The 23986-nt window shown below is 38.7% G+C and overlaps 1 protein-coding gene across 1 annotated transcript; it reads left to right on the top strand.

The window, feature by feature from the left end:
• On the top strand, positions 872 to 22503 carry LOC107611160. The gene is made up of 4 exons (XM_016313116.1): positions 872 to 1086; positions 18321 to 18863; positions 20313 to 20370; positions 21946 to 22503. The coding sequence occupies exons 1-4, from the start codon at positions 872 to 874 to the stop codon at positions 22501 to 22503; spliced, it is 1374 nt and encodes a 457-aa protein (XP_016168602.1).

The raw sequence follows: 23986 nt of genomic DNA, 5'->3' as shown, positions 1-23986 counted from the left end.
GAAATTGTCAAAATGTGAGTTTTGGGCAACAGAAGTGGCATTCTTGGGACATGTGATCACACGAGACGGTATAACAGTGGATCCTTCAAAGATTGATGCAGTGGTACAATGGAAACAACCCACGACGGTTACAGAGGTTCATAGTTTCTTGGGGTTGGCAGGATACTATCGGCGATTTATTAAAGGCTTTTCACAGATAGCTTTACCTATGACTCGTCTCACTAGGAAGGAAGTTCCATTTGAATGGAAAAAAGAATGTGAAGAAAGTTTTGAGACTTTAAAGGATAAGTTGATGACGGCACCAATTTTAGTATTACCAGACCCACAGGAACCTTTTGAGGTATACTGTGATGCTTCTTTCAAGGGACTTGGATGTGTATTGATGCAGCATAGGAATGTGGTAGCTTATGCTTCAAGACAGCTGAGACCTCATGAAAGGAATTATCCGACACATGATCTAGAATTAGCGGCAGTGGTTTTTGCACTCAAGATTTAGAGGCATTATTTCTATGGGGGTAAATTTGAAGTTTTCTCTGATCATAAGAGTTTGAAGTATATCTTTGATCAGAAAGACCTTAATATGAGGCTGAGACGATGCATGGAATTCCTAAAAGATTATGACTTTAAGTTAAGCTATCATCCTGGAAAGGCAAATGTAGTCGTAGATGCTTTGAGTCGGAAGAGTTTGGGCATATCCCTGATGATGATCAAGGAAGAAGAGATGATCTCAGCCTTTGAAAGATTAAAATTAGGAATAAGAGAGACATCAGAAGGAATTGTTATGGCACAACTATAATTAACATCTGACTTCAAGATAGCTATTCAGCAAGCTCAAGCTCAGAACTCGAGAATGCTAGCGTTATTAACACGAATGAAGGAAGATCAGCCGGAAAAGATACGTCAAGATAAAGAAGGAATATGGAGATATGGGGACAGAATTTGTGTACCTGCTCAAGAGGACTTGAGGAAGGATATTCTGACAGAAGCTCATGAAAGCAAATTTTCTATGCACCCCGAAAAGAATAAAATGTACCAAGATATGAAAAAGATGTTTTGGTGGCTGGGAATGAAGAAAGATATAGCAACGTATGTTTCAAAATGTCTCACTTGTCAGAAGATAAAAGTGGAACACCAGAAACCACCTGGAACCCTACAACCATTAGAGATACCACAATGGAAGTGGGAAGAGATCACGATGGATTTTGTTACTGGACTACCAAGGACCTCTACGGGATGGTGCACGAAATTACAATCACAATTTTGCAATTCCGCACAACTAACCAGCAAGTGCACTGGGTCGTCCAAGTAATACCTTACGTGAGTAAGGGTCGATCCCACGGAGATTGTTGGCTTGAAGCAAGCTATGATCATCCTTGTAAATCTCAGTCAGGCAGATTCAAATGGTTATGGGATTTTGATAATTGAAATATAATTAAAACAGAAAATAAGATAGAAATACTTATGTAATTCATTGGTAGGATTTCAGATAAGCGTATAGAGATGCTTGTGCTTCTGAACCTCTGCTTTCCTATTGCCTTCATCCAATTATTCATACTCCCTTCCATGGCAAGCTATATGTTGGGGGATCACCGTTGTCAATGGCTACCGTCCGTCCTCTAAGTGAAAATGGTTCGGCTACGGGTTACGTAAGGCTAATCATCTGTCGATTCTCACTCATGTTGGAATAGGATCCATTGATCCTTTTGCGTCTGTCACTATGCCCAACACTCGCGAGTTTGAAGCTCGTCACAGTCATCCCATCCCAGATCTTACTCGGAATACCACAGACAAGGTTTAGACTTTCCGAATCTCAAGAATGCTGCCAATTGATTCTAGCTTATACCACGAAGACTCTGATCTCACGGAATGGAAGGCTCTGTTGTTAGGAGAGGCAACCATGTGTTGTGAACCAGGAGGCCAAGAGATATGCATTCAAGCTCGTTTTCAGGTAGAACGGAAGTGGTTGTCAGGCACGCGTTCATAAGTGAGAATGGTAATGAGTGTCACTTGATCATCACATTCATCATGTTGAAGTGCGAATGGATATCTTAGAACAAGAATAAGCATGAATTGAATAGAAAAACAGTAGTACTTTGTATTGATTCTTGAGGAACAGCAGAGCTCCACACCTTAATCTATGGGGTGTAGAAACTCCACCGTTGAAAATACATAAGAACAAGGTCCAGGCACCATGCCTCCCAAATAACATGAACAATCAAAAAAGGGTTCAAAGACATGATCCTGAGATCAAAGATGATCAAAAGATGAAAATACAATAGTAAAAGGTCCTATTTATAATGAATTAGTAGCCTAGGGTAAGTAAATGATGCAGAAATCCACTTCCGGGCCCACTTGGTGTGTGCTTGGGCTGAGCATTGAAGCTTTCATATGTAGAGACTTTTCTTAGAGTTTAAACGCCAGCTCTGGTGCCAGTTTGGGCATTTAACTCCAGCTTTTATGCCAGTTCTGGCGTTTAACGCCAGAATAGGGTAGAAAGTGGGAGTTTAAACGCAAGTTTGCGTTATCAAAACTCGGACAAAGTATGGACTATTATATATTTCTAGAAAGCCCCGGATGTCTACTTTCCAACGCAATTGAGAGCTCGCCAATTGGGCTTCTGTAGCTCTAGAAATTCCACTTCGAGTGTAGGGAGGTCAGAATCCAACAGCATCTGCAGTCCTTTTTCAGCCTCTGAATCAGATTTTTGCTCAGGTCCCTCAATTTCAGCCAAAAAATACCTGAAATTACAGAAAAATACACAAACTCATAGTAAAGTCCAGAAATGTGATTTTATTTAAAAACTAATAAAAATACATTAAAAACTAATTAAATCATACCAAAAACTATGTAAAAATAGTGCCAAAAAGGGTATAAATTATCCGCTCTTCACAACACCAAACTTAAATTGTTGATTGTCCCCAAGCAACTAAAAACAAAGTAGGATAAAAAGAAGAGAATATACAATAAATTACGAAAACATCTATGAAGATCAATCTTAATTAGATGAGTGGGGCTCTTAGCTTTTTGCTTCTGAACACTTTTGGCATCTCACTTTATCCTTTGAAGTTCAGAATGATTAGCATCTATAAGAACTCAAAATTCAGATAGTGTTATTGATTCTCCTAGTTCAGTATGTTGACTCTTGAACACAGCTACTTTATGAGTCTTGGCCGTGACCCTAAGCATTTTGTCTTCCAATATTACCACCGGATACATAAATGCCACAGACACATGACTGGGTAAACCTTTTCAGATTGTGACTCAGCTTTGCTAGATTCCCTAGTTAGAGGTGTCCAGAGCTCTTAAGCACACTCTTTTTGCTTTGGACCACGACTTTAACCGCTCAGTCTCAAGCTTTTCACTTGACACCTTCACACCACAAGCACATGGTTAGGGACAACTTGGTTCAGCCGCTTAGGCCAGGATTTTATTCCCTTGGGCTCTCCTATCCATTAATGCTCAAAGCCTTGGATCCTTTTTACCCTTGCCTTTTAGTTTAAAGGGTTACTGGCTTTTTCTGCTTGCTTTTTCTTTTTCTTTCTCTCTTTTATTTTTCGCTATTTTTTTTTCAATTTTTTTTCGCAAGCTTTGTATTAACTGCTTTTTCTTGCTTCAAGAATCAATTTTATGATTTTTCAGATTATCAATAACATTTCTCCTTTTTCATCATTCTTTCAAGAGCCAACAAATTTAACATTCATAAACTTCACTATAAAAAATATGCACTGTTCAAGTATTCATTCAGAAAACAAAAAGTATTGCCACCACATCAAAATAATTAAACTATTTTAAAGATTGAAATTCATGTACTTCTTTTTCTTTTTCAGAAAACATTTTTTTTTTCATTTTTAAGAAAGGTGAAGGATTCATAGGACATTCATAGCTTTAAGGCATAGACACTAGACACTAATGATCATGTAATAAAGACACAAATATAGACAAGACATAAAGCATAATTTTCGAAAAACAGAAAAATAAAGAACAAAGAAATTAAAGAACGGGTCTACCTTAGTGATAGCAGCTAGTTCTTCCTCTTGAAGATCTTATGGAGTGCTTGCGCTCCTCTATGTCTCTTCCTTGTCTTTGTTGCTCTTCCCTCATGGCTATTTGATCCTCTCTAATTTCATGGAGGAGGATGGAGTGCTCTTGGTGCTCCACGCTTAGTTGTCCCATGTTGAAACTCAATTCTCCTAAGGAGGTGTTGATTTGCTCCCAATAGTTTTGTGGAGGAAAATGCATCCCTTGAGGCATCTCAGGGATTTCATGATGAAGAATTTCCTCATGCTCTTGTTGAGGTCCATGAGTTGGCTCTCTTGTTTGCTCCATCCTTCTTAGTGATGGGCTTGTCTCCTTCAATGAGGATATCTTCCTCTATGACAATTTCAGCTAAATTGCATAAGGTACAGATGACTTGGCCATAACTTCATAGAAGTGGTCTTGATGGACCTTTGAGATGAATTTCTCCATCTTTCATGACTCAGAGATGGAGGTAGTTGCCTTCCCTTTCCTCTTTCTAGAGGTTTTTCTGGCCTTAGGTGCCATAAATGGTTATGGAAAAATAAAAAGCAACGCTTTTACCACATGAAACTTAGAAGGTTTTCTCGTCCTCGAGCAAAGGAAGAAAGAAGGAAGGAGAAGAAGAAGAAAATGGACGAGATGGAGAGGTGTGATTGGTTCGGCCAAGGGGAGGAAAGAAGTGTTTATGATGTATAAAAATGAAGGAGGGATGAGGGGTTTATATAGGAGTGGAGAGAGGGGTAGGGTTCGTATATTAGGGGTTGGGTGTGGGAGGAAAAGGATTTGAATTTGAATTGTAAGGTGGGTATTATGGTTAGGTGTGAAGAAGAGAGAGAGAGTTGAGGTAGGTGGGGATCCTGTGGGGTCCACAGATCCTGAGGTGTCAAGGACTTCTCATTCCTGCACCATTTTGGCGTGTAAACGCCCCTTGGAGTGCCAATCCTGGCGTTAAACGCCAGGTTGCTGCCCATTTTTGGCGTTTAACGCCAGCTTTTCTTCCTTTTCTGGTATTAAACGCCAGCTTTTGTACCCTTTTCTGGCGTTAAACGCCAGTTTGGTGCCCTGTTCTGGCAATTAAACACCCAGAATGGTGCCAGACTGGGCGTTTAACGCCCATTCTGCTACCCTTACTGGCGTTTAAACGCTAGTAAGATTATCCTCCAAAGTATGCTATTTTTAATGCTGTTTTTCATTCTGTTTTTGATTTTTCAGTTGTTTTTGTGACTTCACATGATCATCAACCTAAAAAAAACATAAAATAACAATGGAAATTTAACATAGATAAAAATTGTGTTGCCTCCCAACAAGCGCTTCTTTAATGTCAATAGCTTGACAGTGGGCTCTCATGGAGCCTCACAGATTCTTAGAGCATGATGATGGCCTCCCAACACCAAACTTAGAGTTTTAATGTGAGGGCTCTATTTGACTCTGCATTGAGAGAAGCTTGTCATGCTTCTTCTCCATGAGTACAGAAGGAGATGCTTTAAACACAAGGTAATCCTCATTCACTTGAATGACCAACTCTCCTCTGTCATCATCAATCACAGCTTTTGCTGTGGCTAGGAAGGGTCTGCCAATGATGATAGATTCATCCTTACTCTTCCCAGTGTCCAGGATTATGATGTCAGTAGGGATGTAAAGGCCTTCAACCTTTACCAAGACATCCTCTACAAGTCCATAAGCCTGTTTCCTTGAATTGTTTGTCATCTCTAGTGAGATTCTTGTAGCTTGTACCTTCAGGATCCCTAGTTTCTCCATTATAGAGAGGGGCATGAGGTTTATACTTGACCCTAGGTCACACAGAGCCTTCTCAAAGGTCATGGTGCCTATGGTACAGGGTATTAAAAATTTTTCAGGATCCGATTTCTTCTGAGGTAATGTCTGCCTAGTCAAGTCATTCAGTTCATTGGTGAACAAGGGGGGTTCATCCTCGCAAGTCTCATTACCAAATAACTTGGCATTCAGCTTCATGATTGCTCCTAGATACAGAGCAACTTGCTCTTCAGCAATGTCTTCATCCTCTTCAGAGGAAGAATACTCATCAAAACTCATGAATGGCAATAGTAAGTTTAGTGGAATCTCTATGGTCTCTGTATGAGTCTCAGATTCCTCTAGTTCCTCAGTATGGAACTCCTTGGAGGCCAGTGGACGTCCATTGAGATCTTCCTCATTGGAAATCACTGCCTTTTCCTCCTCTCCAAGTTCGGCCTTGTTAGACGTGTTTATGGCCTTGCACTCTCTTTTTGGATTCTCTTCTGTATTGCTTGGGAGAGTACTAAGAGGGAGTTCAAATACTTTCTTACTCAGCTGACCTGCTTGTGCCTCCACATTTCTAATGGAGGATCTTGTTTCATTCATAAAATTTAGTGTGGTCTTAGATAGACCAGAGACTATGGTTGCTAAGCTAGAGAGACTCTGCTTAGAATTCTCTGTCTGTTGCTGAGAAGATGATGGAAAAGGCTTGCTATTGCTAAACCTATTTCTTCCACCATTATTGTTGTTGAAGCCTTGTTGAGGCTTCTGTTGGTCCTTCCATGAGAGATTTGGATGATTTCTCCATGAAGGATTATAGGTGTTTCCATAGGGTTCTCCTATGTAATTCACCTCTTCCATTGTAGGGTTCTCAGGGTCATAGGCTTCTTCTTCAGAGAAAGCTTCTTTAGTGCTGCCTATTGCTGCTTGCATTCCAGACAGACTCTGAGAAATCATATTGACTTGCTGAGTCAATATTTTATTCTGAGCCAATATGGCATTCAGAGTATCAATCTTAAGAACTCCTTTCTTCTAAGTTGTCCCATTGTTCACAGGATTTCTTTCAGAAGTGTACATGAACTGGTTATTTGCAACAACCATTTCAATGAGTTCTTGGGCTTCTTCAGGTGTCTTTTTCAGATGAAGAGATTCTCCAGCAGAGTTGTCCAATGACATTTTGGACAGTTCAGACAGACCATCATAGAATATGCATATGATGCTTCATTCTCAAAGCATGCTAGAAAGACACCTTCTGATCAACTGCTTGTATCTTTCCCAAGCTTCATAGAGGGATTCGCCTTCCTTCTCTCTGAAGGTCTGGACTTCCACTTTAAGCTTACTCAATTTTTGAGGTGGAAAGAACTTTGCCAATAAGGCATTGACCAGCTTTTCCCAAGAGTTCAGGCTTTCTTTAGGTTGAGAGTCCAACCATGTCCTAGCTCTATCTCTTACAGCAAAAGGAAAAAGCATAAGTCTGTAGACTTCAGGGTCAACCCCATGGGTCTTAACAGTTTCACAGATTTGCAAGAATTCAGCTAAAAACTGATGAGGATCTTCCAATGGAAGTCCATGATACTTGAAATTCTGCTGCATTAGAGAGACTAATTGAGGCTTAAGCTCAAAGTTGTTTGTTCCAATTGCAGGAATTGAGATGGTCCTTCCACAGAAGTCAGAAGAGGGTGCAATGAAGTCACCAAGCATCTTCCTTGCATTGTTGGCATTGTTGTTGGGTTCGGCCATGTCTTCTTCTTTTTCAAAAAATTCTGTCAGGTCCTCTTCAGAGTGTTGTGCTTTAGCTTCTCTTAGCTTCCTCTTTAAGGTCCTTTCAGGGTCCGGATCAGCTTCAACAAGAATGTTCTTATCCTTGCTCCTGCTCATATGAAAAAGAAGAGAACAGAAAAAAATAGGAATTCTCTATGTCACATTATAGAGATTCATTGAGGTGTCAGAGGAAAACAAGAATAGATGGATGAGGTAGGTAGATAAGAATTCGAGCATATGAAGAAGGAGAGAGAGTCCGAATTGCTAATTGAGGAGGATTGTTAGTCCTTAAATAGAAGAAGGTGAGAGAGGGAATTTTCAAAAATTTTTAAAAGAGAAATAAAATTAAAAATTAAAATAATTAGTTAAAGAATTTAGAAAAATATTTTGAAATCAGTAATCAAAAAGATATGATTGAAAATTATTTTGAAAAATATGTGGTTGAGAAGATATGATTAGAATTTAAAAAGGATGTGATTTGAAAAAGATATGATTTTAAAAAAAATATGATTGAAAAACAATTTGAAAAGATTTGATTTTTAAAATTGATGACTTGACTAACAAGGAATTTTAAAGATATGATTCTAAAATTCAAACATTGATCCTTTCTTAACAAGGAAGTAACAAACTTGAAATTTTTGAATCAAATCATTGATTGGTAGTCAGGATTTTCGAAAATTGTGAGAGAAAAATGGAAAAAGAATTGATTTTGAAAAAGATATGATTGATAAGAGAGGATATGAAAAAGATAAGATTTTGAAAAATTAGTTTTAAAACTTGCAAAATTGAAAAAGATTTGAATTGAAAACAAAATTACCTCCTTCATGCTATCCTGGCATTAAACGACCAGAATGGTATCCATTCTGGCGTTTAACGCCCAAAGTTCTACCCTTTTGGGCGTTTAACGCCCAACCAGGGTATTTAAACGCCAGTTTTCCTTCCTCACTAGGCGTTTTGAACGCCCAACTTTTTCTCTGTAATTCCTCTGCTGTATGTTCTGAATCTTCAATTCTATGTATTATTGACTTGAAAAGACATAATTTTGAAATTTTTTTTTGAATTTTTAATGATGAGAGAGAACAACAACAAAATGAAACTAATCGTGAAAAACTAAGATCAATAAACAATGCATGCAAGATACCAAACTTAGAAATTTTCATTCTATAGACACTAATAATTCAAAAATGCATATGAAAAACAAGAAAAGACACCAAACAAGAGAATTCAAAGATCAGACCCGAGAAAATCATCAAGAATAACTTGAAGATCAATGAAGAACATAATGCATGAAATTTTTTTTTCGAAAATAAAAAGAATAAAAACAAAAAGCTTAAAATTAAAATAAAATTACCTAATCTGAGCAACAAGATGAATCGTCAGTTGTCCAAACTCGAACAATCCCTGGCAACGACGCCAAAAACTTGGTGCACGAAATTACAATCACACTTTTGCAATTCCGCACAACTAACCAGCAAGTGCACCGGGTCGTCCAAGTAATACCTTACGTGAGTAAGGGTCGATCCCACAGAGATTGTCGGCTTGAAGCAAACTATGGTCATCCTTGTAAATCTCAGTCAGGTAGATTCAAATGGTTATGGGATTTTGATAATTGAAATATAATTAAAACAGAAAATAAGATAGAAATACTTATGTAATTCATTGGTAGGATTTCAGATAAGCGTATTGAGATGCTTGTTGCTTCTGAACCTCTGCTTTCCTATTGCCTTCATCCAATCATTCATACTCGCTTCCATGGCAAACTGTATGTTAGGAGATCACCGTTGTCAATGGCTACCGTCCGTCCTCTCAGTGAAAATGGTCCGACTACGGGTTACGTAGGGCAAATCATCTGTCGGTTCTCACTCATGTTGGAATAGGATCCATTGATCCTTTTGCGTCTGTCACTACGCCCAAAACTCACGAGTTTGAAGCTCGTCACAGTAATCCCATCCCAGATCCTACTCGGAATACCACAGACAAGGTTTAGACTTTCCGGATCTCAAGAATGCTGCCAATTGATTCTAGCTTATACCACGAAGACTCTGATCTCACAGAATGGAAGGCTCTGTTGTCTAGAGAGGCAACCATGCGTCGTGAACCAGGAGGCCAAGAGATATGCATTCAAGCTCGTTTTCAGGTAGAACGGAAGTGGTTGTCAAGCACGCGTTCATAAGTTAGAATGGTGATGAGTGTCTCTTGATGATCACATTCATCATGTTGAAGTGCGAATGGATATCTTAGAACAAGAATAAGCATGAATTGAATAGAAAAATAGTAGTGCTTTGCATTGATTCTTGAGAAACAGCAGAGCTCCACACCTTAATCTATGGGGTGTAGAAACTCCACCGTTGAAAATACATAAGAACAAGGCTGAATGGCCATGCCTCCCAAATAACATGAACAATCAAAAAAGGGTTCAAAGACCTGATCCCAAGATCAAAGATGATCAAAAGATGAAAATACAATAGTAAAAGGTCCTATTTATAATGAACTAGTAGCCTAGGGTTTACAAAAATAAGTAAATGATGCAGAAATCCGCTTCTAGGCCCACTTGGTGTGTGCTTGGGCTGAGCATTGAAGCTTTCATATGTAGAGACTTTTCTTGGAGTTTAAACGCCAGCTCTGGTGCCAGTTTGGGCGTTTAACTCCAACTTTTATGCCAGTTCTGGCGTTTAACGCCAGAATGGGGTAGAAAGTGGGCGTTTAAACTCCAGTTTGCGTTATCAAAACTCGGGCAAAGTATGAACTATTATATATTGCTAGAAAGCCCCGGATGTCTACTTTCCAACACAATTAAGAGCGTGCCAATTGGTTTTCTGTAGCTCCAGAAATTCCACTTCGAGTGCAGGGAGGTCAGAATCCAACAGCATCTGCAGTCCTTTTTCAGCCTTTGAATCAGATTTTTGCTCAGGTCCCTCAATATCAGCCAGAAAATACCTGAAATCACAGAATAACACACAAACTCATAGTAAAGTCCAGAAATATGATTTTTATTTAAAAACTAATAAAAATATATTAAAAACTAACCAAATTATTCAGAAAACTATGTAAAAATAGTGCCAAAAAGGGTATAAATTATCCGCTCTTCACAACACCAAACTTAAATTGTTGCTTGTCCCCAGGAAACTAAAAACAAAGTAGGATAAAAATAAGAGAATATACAATAAATTACGAAAACATCTATGAAGATCAGTCTTAATTAGATGAGCGGGGCTCTTAGCTTTTTGCTTCTAAACAGTTTTGGCATCTCACTTTATCCTTTGAAGTTCAGAATGATTGGCATCTATAGGAACTCAGAATTCAGATAGTATTGTTGTTTCTCCTAGTTCAGTATGTTGACTCTTGAACACAGCTACTTTATGAGTCTTGGCCGTGACCCTAAGCATTTTGTCTTTCAGTATTACCACCGGATACATAAATGCCACAGACACATGACTGGGTGAACTTTTTCAGATTGTGACTCAGTTTTGCTAGAGTCTCCAGTTAGAGGTATCCAAAGCTCTTAAGCACACTCTTTTTGCTTTGGACCACGACTTTAACCGCTCAGTCTCAAGCTTTTCACTTGACACCTTCACGCCACAAGCACATGGTTAGGTACAGCTTGGTTCAGCCACTTAGGCCAGGATTTTATTCCCTTGGGCCCTCCTATCCATTAATGCTCAAAGCCTTGGATCTATTTTACCCTTGCCTTTTGGTTTAAAGGGTTACTGGCTTTTTCTGCTTGCTTTTTCTTTTTCTTTCTCTCTTTTATTTTTCGCCATTTTTTTTTCAATTTTTTTCGCAAGCTTTGTATTCACTGCTTTTTCTTGCTTCAAGAATCAATTTTATGATTTTTCAGATTATCAATAACATTTCTCCTTTTTCATTATTCTTTCAAGAGACAACAAATTTAACATTCATAAACTTCACTATCAAAAATATGCACTGTTCAAGTATTCATTCAGAAAACAAAAAGTATTGCCACCATATCAATATAATTAAACTATTTTAAAATTCAAAATTTATGTACTTCTTTTTCTTTTTCAGAAAACATTTTTTTTTCATTTTTAAGAAAGGTGAAGGATTCATAGGACATTCATAGCTTTAAGGCATAGACACTAGACACTAATGATCATGTAATAAAGACACAAACATAGATAAGACAAAGCATAATTTTCGAAAAACAGAAAAATAAAGAACAAGAAAATTAAAGAACGGGTCCACCTTAGTGATAGCAGCTAGTTTTTCCTCTTGAAGATCTTATGGAGTGCTTGAGCTCCTCCATGTCTCTTCCTTGTCTTTGTTGCTCTTCCCTCATGGCTATTTGATCCTCTCTAATTTCATGGAGGAGGATGGAGTGCTCTTGGTGCTCCACCCTTAGTTGTCCCATGTTGGAACTCAATTCTCCTAGGGAGGTGTTGATTTGCTCCCAATAGTTTTGTGGAGGAAAATGCATCCCTTGAGGCATCTCAGGGATTTCATGATGAAGAATTTCCTCATGCTCTTGTTGAGGTCCATGAGTGGGCTCTCTTGTTTGCTCTATCCTTCTTAGTGATAGGCTTGTATCCTTCAATGAGGATATCTTCCTCTATGACAATTCCAGCTAAATTGCATAGGGTACAGATGACTTGGCCATAACTTCATAGAAGTGGTCTTGATGGACCTTTGAGATGAATCTCTCCATCTCCCATGACTCGGAGGTGGAAGCAGTTGCCTTCCCTTTCCTTTTTCTAGAGGTTTCTCTGGCCTTAGGTGCCATAAATGGTTATGGAAAAACAAAAAGCAACGCTTTTACCACACCAAACTTAGAAGGTTTGCTCGTCCTCGAGCAAAGGAAGAAAGAAGGAAGGAGAAGAAGTAGAAAATGGACGAGATGGAGAGGTATGATTGGTTCGGCCAAGAGGAGGAAAGAAGTGTTTATGATGTGTGAAATGAAGGAGGGATGAGGGGTTTATATAGGAGTGGAGAGAGGGGTAGGGTTCGTGTAATAGGGGTTGCGTGTGAGAGGGAAAGGATTTGAATTTGAATTGTGAGGTGGGTGTTATGGTTAGGTGTGAAGAAAAGAGAGAGAGTTGAGGTAGGTGGGGATCCTGTGGGGTCCACAGATCCTGAGGTGTCAAGGACTTCTCATCCCTGCACCATTTTGGCGTGTAAATGCCCCTTGGAGTGCCAATCCTAGTGTTAAACGCCAGGTTGCTGCCCATTTTTGGTGTTTTACGCCAGCTTTTCTTCCTTTTCTGGCGTTAAACGCTAGCTTTGTGCCCTTTTCTGGCGTTAAATGCCAGTCTGGTGCCCTGTTCTGACGTTTAAACACCCAGAATAGTGCCAGACTGGGCGTTTAACGCCCATTCTGCTACCCTAAACGCCAGTAAGATCATCCTCCAGGGTGTGCTGTTTTTAATGCTATTTTTCATTTTGTTTTTGATTTTTCAGTTGTTTTTGTGACTTCACATGATCATCAACCTAAGGAAAACATAAAATAACAATGGAAATTTAACATAGATAAAAATTGTGTTGGCTCCCAACAAGCGCTTCTTTAATGTCAATAGCTTGACAGTGGGTTCTCATGGAGCCTCACAGATTCTTAGAGCATGATGATGGCCTCCCAACACCAAACTTAGAGTTTGAATGTGGGGGCTCTGTTTGACTCTGCATTGAGAGAAGCTTGTCATGCTTCTTCTCTATGAGTACAGAAGGAGATGCTTTAAACACAAGGTAATCCTCATTCACTTGAATGACCAACACTCCTATGTCAACATCAATCACAGCTTTTGCTGTGGCTAGGAAGGGTCTGCCAAGGATGATGGATTCATCCTTACTCTTCCCAGTGTCTAGGATTATGAAGTCAGCAGGGATATAAAGGCCTTCAACCTTTACCAAGACATCCTCTACAAGTCCATAAGCCTGTTTTCTTGAATTGTCTGTCATCTCTAGTGAGATTCTTGCAACTTGCACCTCCAGTATCCCTAGTTTCTCCATTATAGAGAGGGGCATGAGGTTTATACTTGACCCTAGGTCACACAGAGCCTTCTCAAAGGTCATGGTGCCTATGGTACAGGGTATTAAAAATTTTCCAGAATCCGATTTCTTCTGAGGTAATGTCTGCCTAGTCAAGTCATTCAGTTCATTAGTGAGCAAGGGGGGGTTCATCCTCCCAAGTCTCATTACCAAATAACTTGGCATTCAGCTTCATGATTGCTCCTAGATACAGAGCAACTTGCTCTTCAGCAATGTCTTCATCCTCTTCAGAGGAAGAATACTCATCAGAGCTCATGAATAGCAATAGTAAGTTTAGTAGAATCTCTATGGTCTCTGTATGAGCCTCAGATTCCTCTGGTTCCTCAGTATAGAACTTCTTGGAGGCCAGTGGACGTCCATTAAGGTCTTCCTCATTGAAAATCACTGCCTTTTCCTCCTCTCCAGGTTCGGCCATGTTGGACGTGTTTATGGCCTTGCACTCTCTTTTTGGAATCTCTTCTGTATTGCTTGGGAGAGTACTAGGAGGGAGTTCAAATACTTTCTTACTCAGCTGACCCACTTGTGCCTTTAAATTTCTAATGGAGGATCTTGTTTTATTTATGAAACTTAGTGTGGTCTTAGATAGATCAGAGACTATGGTTGCTAAGCTAGAGAGACTCTGCTCAGAATTCTCTGTCTATTGCTGAGAAGATGATGGAAAAGGCTTGCTATTGCTAAACCTATTTCTTCCACCATTATTATTGTTGAAGCCTTGTTGAGGCTTCTGTTGGTCCTTCCATGAGAGATTTGGATGATTTCTCCATGAAGGATTATAGGTGTTTCCATAGGGTTCTCCTATGTAATTCACCTCTTCCATTGCAGGGTTCTCAGGGTCATAGGCTTCTTCTTCAGAGGAAGCTTCTTTAGTGCTGCCTGTTGCTGCTTGCATTCTAGACAGACTCTGAGAAATCATATTGACTTGCTGAGTCAATATTTTGTTATGAGCCAATATGGCATTCAAAGTATCAATCTCAAGAACTCCTTTCTTCTGAGTTGTCCCATTGTTCACAGGATTTTTTTCAGAAGTGTAAAATGAACTGGTTATTTGCAACCATTTCAATGAGTTCCTGGGTTTCTTCAGGCATCTTCTTCAGATAAAGAGATCCTCCAGCGGAGTTGTCCAATGACATCTTGGACAGTTCAGACAGACCAACATAGAATATGCATATGATGCTCCATTTTGAAAGCATGCTAGAAGGACACCTTCTGATCAACTGCTTGTATCTTTCCCAAGCTTCATGGAGGGATTTGCCTTCCTTCTATCTGAAGGTCTGGACTTCCACTATAAGCTTACTCAATTTTTGAGGTGGAAAGAACTTTGCCAATAAGGCATTGACCAGCTTTTCCCAAGAGTTCAGGCTTTCTTTAGGTTGAGAGTCCAACCATGTCCTAGCTCTGTCTCTTACAGCAAAAGGAAAAAGCATAAGTCTTTAGACCTCAGGGTCAACCCCATGGGTCTTAACAGTTTCACAGATTTGCAAGAATTCAGCTAAAAACTGATGAGGATCTTCCAATGGAAGTCCATGATACTTGCAATTCTGCAGCATTAGAGAGTCTGATTGAGGCTTAAGCTCAAAGTTGTTTGCTCCAATTGCAGGAATTGAGATGCTCCTTCCACAAATGTCAGAAGAGGGTGAAATGAAGTCACCAAGAATCTTCCTTGCATTGTTGGCATTGTTGTTGGGTTCGGCCATGACTTCTTCTTTTTCGAAAAGTTCTGTCAGGTCCTCTCCAGAGTGTTGTGCTTTAGCTTCTCTTAGCTTCCTCTTCAAGGTCCTTTCAGGTTCCGGATCAACTTCAACAAGAATGTTCTTATCCTTGCTCCTGCTCATATGAAAAAGAAGAGAACAGAAAAAAATAGAAATCCTCTATGTCACATTATAGAGATTCCTTGAGGTGTCAGAGAAAAACAGGAATAGAGGGATGAGGTAGGTAGATAAGAATTCGAACATATGAAGAAAAAGAGAGAGTCCGAATTGCTAATTGAGGAGGATTGTTAGTCCTTAAATAGAAGAAGGTGAGAGAGGGAATTTTCGAAAAATTTTAAAAGAGAAATAAAATTAAAATTTAAAACAATTAGTTAAAGAATTTTGAAAAATATTTTGAAATCAGTAATAAAAAAGATATGATTGAAAATTATTTTGAAAAATATGTGGTTGAGAAGATATGATTGAGAAGATATGATTGGAATTTAAAAAGGATGTGATTTGAAAAAGATATGATTTTAAAAAAAATATGATTGAAAAACAATTTGAAAAGATTTGATTTTTAAAATTGATGACTTGACTAACAAGGAATTTAAAAGATATGATTCTAAAATTCAAATATTGATCCTTTCTTAACAAGGAAGTAACAAACTTGAAATTTTTGAATCAAATCATTGATTGGTAGTCAGGATTTTCGAAAATGGTGAGAGAAAAATGGAAAAAGATTTGATTTTGAAAAAGATATGATTGATAAGAGAGGATATGAAAAAGATAAGATTTTGAAAAATTAGTTTTAAAACTTGCAAAATTGAAAAAGATTTGAATTGAAAACAAAATTACCTCCTTGATGCTATCCTGGCATTAAACGCCCAAAGTTCTACCCTTTTGGGCATTTAACGCCCAGCCAGGGTATTTAAACGCCAGTTTTCCTTCCTCACTAGGTGTTTTGAATGCCCAGCTTTTTCTCTGTAATTCCTCTGCTGTATGTTCTGAATCTTCAATTCTCTGTATTATTGACTTGAGAAGACATAATTTTGAAATTTTTTTTGAATTTTTAATGATGAGAGAGAACAACAACAAAATGAAACTAATCGTGAAAAACTAAGATCAATAAACAATGCATGCAAGACACCAAACTTGGAAATTTTCATTCTATAGACACTAATAATTCAAAAATGCATATGAAAAACAAGAAAAGACACCAAACAAGAGAATTCAAAGATCGTACCAGAGAAAATCATCAAGAATAACTTGAAGATCAATGAAGAACATAATGCATGGAATTTTTTTTTTCGAAAATAAAAAGAATAAAAACAAAAAGCTTAAAATTAAAATAAAATTACCTAATCTGAGCAACAAGATGAACCGTCAGTTGTCCAAACTCGAACAATCCCCGGCAATGGCGCCAAAAACTTGGTGCACGAAATTACAATCACACTTTTGCAATTCTGCACAACTAACCAGCAAGTGTACTGGGTCGTCCAAGTAATACCTTACGTGAGTAAGGGTCGATCCCACGGAGATTGTCGGCTTGAAGCAAGCTATGGTCATCCTTGTAAATCTCAGTCAGGCAGATTCAAATGGTTATGGGATTTTGATAATTGAAATATAATTAAAACATTAATAAGATAGAAATACTTATGTAATTCATTGGTAGGATTTCAGATAAGCGTATGGAGATGCTTGTTGCTTCTGAACCTCTGCTTTCCTATTGCCTTCATCCAATCATTCATACTCCCTTCCATGGCAAGCTGTATGTTGGGGGATCACCGTTGTCAATGGCTACTGTCCATCCTCTCACTGAAAATGGTCCAGCTACGGGTTACGTAGGGCTAATCATTTGTCGGTTCTCACTCATGTTGGAATAGGATCCATTGATCCTTTTGCGTCTGTCACTACACCCAACACTCGCGAGTTTGAAGCTCGTCACAGTCATCTCATCCCAGATCCTACTCGGAATACTATAGACAAAGTTTAGAGTTTTCGGATCTCAAGAATGCTGCCAATTGATTCTAGGTTATACCACGAAGACTCTGATCTCACGGAATGGAAGGCTCTGTTGTCAGGAGAGGCAACCATGCGTCGTGAACCAGGAGGCCAAGAGATATGCATTCAAGCTCGTTTTCAGGGAGAACAGAAGTGGTTATCAGGCACGCGTTCATAAGTGAGAATGGTGATGAGTGTCACTTGATCATCACATTCATCATGTTGAAGTGCGAATGGATATCTTAGAACAAGAATAAGCATGAATTGAATAGAAAAACAGTAGTAATTTGCATTGATTCTTGAGGAACAGCAGAGCTCCACACCTTAATCTATGGCCATGCCTCCCAAATAACATGAACAATCAAAAAAGAGTTCAAAGACCTGATCCCAAGATCAAAGATGATCAAAAGATGAAAATACAATAGTAAAAGGTCCTATTTATAATGAACTAGTAGCCTAGGGTTTACAACAATAAGTAAGTGATGCAGAAATCCACTTCCGGGCCCACTTGGTGTATGCTTGGGTCAGCCTTTTCTTGGAGTTTAAATGCCAGCTCTGGTGCCAGTTTGGGCATTTAACTCCAGCTTTTATGCCAGTTCTAGCGTTTAACGCCAGAATAGGGTAGAATGTGGGCGTTTAAACGCCAGTTTGCGTTATCAAAACCCAGGCAAAGTATTGACTATTATATATTTCTGGAAAGCCCCGGATGTCTACTTTCCAACGCAATTAAGAGCTTGCCAATTGGGCTTCTGTAGCTCCAGAATTTCGACTTCGAGTGCATGGAGGTCAGAATCCAACAGCATCTGCAGTCCTTTTTTAGCCTCTGAATCAGATTTTTGCTCAGGTCCCTTAATTTCAGCCAGAAAATACCTGAAATCACAGAAAAACACACAAACTCATAGTAACGTCCAAAAATGTGATTTTTATTTAAAAACTAATAAAAATATACTAAAAACTAACTAAATCATACTAAAAACTACGTAAAAATAATGCCAAAAAGGGTATAAATTATCCGCTCATCACGGGACATGATGCAATTTGGGTAATTGTAGATCGGTTGACGAAATCAGTGCATTTTCTACCAATTTAAATCGGCTGCAGCTTAGAGAAACTCGCCCGATTGTACATTCAGGAGATAATACGATTGCATGGGATACCCTCATCAATTGTATCAGACAGAGATCCAATGTTTACTTCTAGATCTTGGGGAGCCCTACAGAAAGCTTTTGGAACAAGATTGCATTTGAGTACAGCATATCACCCACAGACTGATGGGCAGATAGAACGAATGATTTGTACCTTGGAAGATATGTTGAGATCTTGTGTGATGGATCAGCAGGGTAACTGGGACAAATATATGCCGTTGATTGAGTTTGCTTATAATAACAGTTATCAACAAAGTATTGGAATAGCACCGTATGAAGCCCTATACGAAAGAAGGTGTCAATCACCGTTATGTTGGTATGACATGGAGGAAGGTAGGATTTTGGGACCAGAGTTAGTACAAGATACTACCGAACGGATTAAGCACATTAGAGAGAAGATTCAAGCTGCTCAAAGTCGACAGAAGAGTTATGCAGATATTAGACGTAGACCCTTAGAGTTTAACGAGGGTGACCATATTTTCTTAAGAGTGATACCTAGGTCCTTTTCAAATTCTTAAAAGGGTCGGTCTAGTAGCATACCAAATAGCCCTCCCTCCTTATTTGTCGAACCTTCACGATGTTTTTCATGTTTCACAACTCAAAAAATATAATCCTGATGAAAGCCATGTTTTACAACCAGATACAGTACAGCTGCGAGCCGACTTGACATATCAGACTTTACTAGTCAGGATTGTAGAGTGAAGTAACAGACAGCTAAGAAGCAAGATAGTACCGTTGGTTAAGGTAGCCTGGGGACAAACTGGAACCGAAGAGCATACGTGGGAGCTAGAAGACAAGATGAGGACAGACTATCCGTTTCTCTTTTCAGGTGTTTAAAATTTTGAGGGCAAAATTTTCTTTTAGGAGGGTAGAATGTAATGGCCTAGCCCCGAAGAAATGGCGCTTTTTTCGGGGTCAAATGGAATTTTTAGGGAACTTTTAGGAATTTCTATGCATATAAGCACCTCCACTGCACAGGTGCTGTGTCATCAAGCTGCTAAGTCAGCAGCTTGACTACACCAGATACCTCTCCTATTCTATGCAGGCATGTCGCAAAAAGTTGCGTTTTTGAGCCACTTCGGGCCCAAATTTCAAAATTCTGATTTCTGTGGTTAGTCTCATTGTGACAAGCCGGTCCCGAATTTCGAGAGAAAAATTATATTAATATAATATTCATATATTATTATTTTATTTGCAATATTATATTATTATTTTTTCTACTGTGATTAATGTTGATCTATGTTTAGTAATATAATAACTGAGCTAGAAATCTACCGGTAATGGATAATACCGGCATTCTTAGATGAACTTAGCACTGCTAATGCTTCATCATATATCTTTTATTCTTATGATTATCTAGTTACTAGTGTCATTTACAGTAAGTAACTCAATGTTTATCCATTAGTAGTGTAATTACATAAGTTCTAATACATCTAGCTTTAGTAATTATCCTTTCTTAAGATATTTTTACATAAAAATCTTGGATAATTCTTATCCAAAAGCCACGGCTTCCTATTATCATTATTAGCATCATTTTAACTTTCTAAACAAGTAAAATTTCGAAAATCACCATGGGAGAAAATGGAAGAACTTCCATGAACACCTGAGCTTCTTTCTTCGTTCTTTCTCAAACCAAAACCCCTATCAGAAATCTAATCCGACCAAAGTGTTCATCTCTTCCTCCTATTCATTTCTATGTCACTTTTCATGGAGTAAATCAAGGTATGATGGCTGCTCTTCCTGCTTGAAGTTTCAGCCATAATGGAGAAAGCAAGCTAATGATGTTTTCTTCATGTTTTCTTTTAGGATCTCTTGTTCACTCACCATAAGCCCTAAGAAAACGTGATTTCTAGCTGCTTTAAGGTGAGAAAAACCTTCTTTTCATCATCATGAAGCTTCAGCCTTCATGGTTCATATGGTTCTAAAGTTGTTTTTTATGTTAAAATAGGCGTAAAAGTGCTTCTAGAAGCTTGTTTTTGGTGAAACTTTGGGCAGCAGCAAAGGAGGTAAGGTTTGGTAAATTAATCAATGATTGGTTGTGTTCTTGGAGTGCTAAATCAGATCTTGTTGCTTGAGGCTTGATTTTGAGTGTTTGTGTGGTTGTTTGATCATGAAATCTTGTGAAAACCAAGTTTATGATGGTTTTGAAGTTGCTGTTGTTGCTGCTGGAAAACGTGGCTTTCTAGCCATGAAATTCATGATATTTGATGATTATTTGATGTGTATTTGATGGCTGAAATACTACTCTTTGGTTTGGTAAAAATCCGGTACAAATTAGTTACCGAAAAGATTGAAAAACTAGCTGGAAATCAAGTGGAAATCTGATAAACTTTCGGAAAAGTGTTTTTGGTTTTTGAAGAATGTGAAAACGTCTATTTTGATGGTCTTGGGGTCAAAATGCTATTATTTAAAATTTTGGGGTTGAAAATTAAATAATAAGAAGTTAAGGGGCTAAAGTGCAAATATTAAAAGTTAAGGGGGTTAAAATGCAATTTCCAAAAAGTTCAGGGGTCAAAATGTAATTTTTGAAAGTTGAATAAAATATTATTATTTTAATATTAAAATATTAAAATATTATTTTATTAATAATAATAAAATAATGATAAAAAGATAGTTTTTCCTAAAAGTCTCAAGAAGGCAGTTTTGAGTCTGGAACTCCCTAATTCTCTGTTAAACACCTAAGGCAAGGTATAAAAGAAGGTATTGAGGTATGTATGGTAATGAAAAAGGATTTAGAAACTTTCATACATGTTAGAAAGAAAAGGAGTTAAAAGTTGTATGGCAGTGTGCTTGAGTTTACAGAGTAAACAGAGAACTGTGAAATGAGATCACTGTGATGTTGTGATGCTTGAATTATGATTGTGGAAAGATGATAAAGATGATTGATGAGTGATGGAAAGAATGGTTATATGTGACTTATGAGCCTTCGAGCGATGCTTGTGAATATTGTGTGGGGACGCCCGTATTGTGATGTTGCTTCCCAAACAGGCTGCGGTAGAGAAGTACCAGCCCTGCAAGCTGAATGCTTGGTAGAAGCCTGATTCGCATACCTACGGTATATTGAGGTTTGAGTAAATACCAGCCCTGCAAGTCAAGAGTACTTGGTAGAGGGTATGCGATACTTAATCTGGGATTAAGTTCTGGGAAGGCCTTATCTGACTTGGAGGGTCGGATTGCGTCGGGTGCGGGTCGAAACCGACAAATGAGCTCATTACCTGCAGTAGGATCAGACATGCATCATACTTGCTTGTGTATAGCTGTGTGATTGCATATTGAGTGTGATTGTGCATATATCTCTTGTTTCTTCTGCTATTTGTGTTTGGGCTTACACTGCTGTAATGTATATATATATATATATTTGACTGAACTTAGTAATGATTATGTGATCACGGACATTATAAATGAACTTAATTGTGAAACCCCGACCTTACTAAGAACTCCCCAGTTCTTACCCCTTACACCTCTACAGATGGACACGGGAGTCCTATTCTACGAAATTGACCACCCATATGTGCACGAGGACCCTATACGCGGTGAATATTACATCTATTGTGTGGCTCCTCGTATCCGTAACTACGTAGTACGTGGTAGACCTTTTCAGTACCCTATCAGTACTCCCTACTTTGATCCGGACGCACCCTAAGATTTCCCTCTCTTGGTTACATCCTAGCAGACCTGGGATACCTCATCCAGAGGAGCAGATGCCACCTCCACCTGACTATCCTCCTCCACCTGAGCCCCCTTTGCCTGATGAGCCTATACTTGCACACCCTATTCATGAGGCCCCTCATGCACCTTTTATACTTGATGAGTGGGGTGTCCCCATGTTGCCACCCGAGCTTGATCCTTTACCTGAGCCGATTGAGCCACCTGCTTTTGATGAGCAGCAGGAGCACGCGTATGATCAGATTATGGAGTTGCCACCCCCTTCTTCTGACTGCATTTTGTTTGGTAGCCATCCTTTTATGGTTCCTATAGCCAGTAGCAGTTCCTCCGCTATTGCTCCAGCAGCTGAAGAGGACGAAGAAGAAGAAGATCCGGAGGAAGATCCTGACATCATAGTTATCTCTTCTGACAGTGATGAGCCAGGTGAGGCGCCGGCAGATGGTCATCACCACCCGCCCGGTGGTCTTCCGTGAGGTGTTTTTGGATCAGTGTTGAGGAGACTTTTTGAGACGTCCAGTCTAACTCCGATACCCTAGAGGGTCTCCCTCTCTTTTGTTAGCATGCTTAGAGGGAATAGGCATATCATAGAGTTAGGCTAGCCTGGGTGCCAGCTTAGGGGCTTTTTGGATAGGCCAGGCTCCAAGACATCTTATGTACATATATGTATATATTATATGTGTCACTAACTGAGGCGTGCTGTACTGTAGCTCTGTACTAATATAACTGAGTCACTTCTGTATCATGATGTATATTATAGTGTGTTGTTTTATATCCTGTTGTCTTTTGTTTAATGTATATGAATGTTTAATTACTCCTTGATTTATGAAATATATGCAACTTTAAACTGTTTTTGTTTTAAAAAAAATTATTATTACTCGTAAAATTCACGGGGTATTAACAGCGAACAGGCTTATATTTATTAGTTAATAATATATAAGAGCAGGACAACTTGGTAACGTTCAATTTCTAGTATGATCTAGACATGCTAGGAGTTGGGCCGTTACATGTGCGCGTCCATGACCCGCACGTGTGACTTAGGAAAATCCACGTAAAAGGTTGTCAGACCGAAAGTTGTACTGCCCTGGTGCGGGAACAGTGCCCATGGCACAAAGTCACTCATGCGTACGCGTCCCTGACGCGTGCGCATCATTTTCAGATTCTGACCACTCACGCGTACGCGTCAATGACGCGCATGAGTTGTATGTTATTTTGGCACACATCCCGAGACAAACAGAGAGTTGTGCACGCGCAAGGCTGCCTTCGCACGAGTAGCACAAATACGGTCACGCATACGCGTGACTGACGCTCACGCGTCGACTCTCGAATTGCTCGACCCATGCGTACACGTTGAGTACGTGTGCGCGTCACTCGCGCAACACCACCAGATCCCTGCACCCCCATTTTTCTTATCTTTTCTTTTCCAATCCTAATTTCTTTCTTCTTTCTTCCTTTCTTCTCTTCCTTCTTCTTTATTCTACATCCTTTTCCTCCTTCTCCTTTCTTTATTATTTTCTTCTTCTTTCCCATTCCATCATATTTTCTTCACCACACATTCTCCATTACATCTCTTTATCACATCTTCTCAAGGTCTTTCTTTCTATTTTCTTTTCTTCTCTTCTTATTCATTATTTATTTTTTGCATTATTTTACTTAGTGTTAGAAATCTAATTGGCTGATTATTATCTTCTATAATTGCTTGTAGATTATTAAGGAGTTATTTGACAATTATCACTAATTATTTTTTGAGTTGTTTGCATGTTCAAATTTAATACTTTCAATAACATATTTACAATGCATTCTAAGTTTGTGAAAAAGCCCGTATGGCATTGTTTATTTTTAATTATTCTATCCTTCTACTCTAATGCCTGCTTTTCACAAAACCCTTCCAATATTTTATTAATTGAATATAATTGTCAATACAAATGTGATTGTTAGTTTGTTACATTTGATAATCAA

Source organism: Arachis ipaensis, chromosome B08, assembly GCF_000816755.2.
Source record: "Arachis ipaensis cultivar K30076 chromosome B08, Araip1.1, whole genome shotgun sequence".
Taxonomy (NCBI): domain Eukaryota; kingdom Viridiplantae; phylum Streptophyta; class Magnoliopsida; order Fabales; family Fabaceae; genus Arachis; species Arachis ipaensis.
The sequence above is the reverse complement of the archived record's forward strand: the minus strand, read 5'-3'. Positions and strand labels throughout refer to the sequence as shown.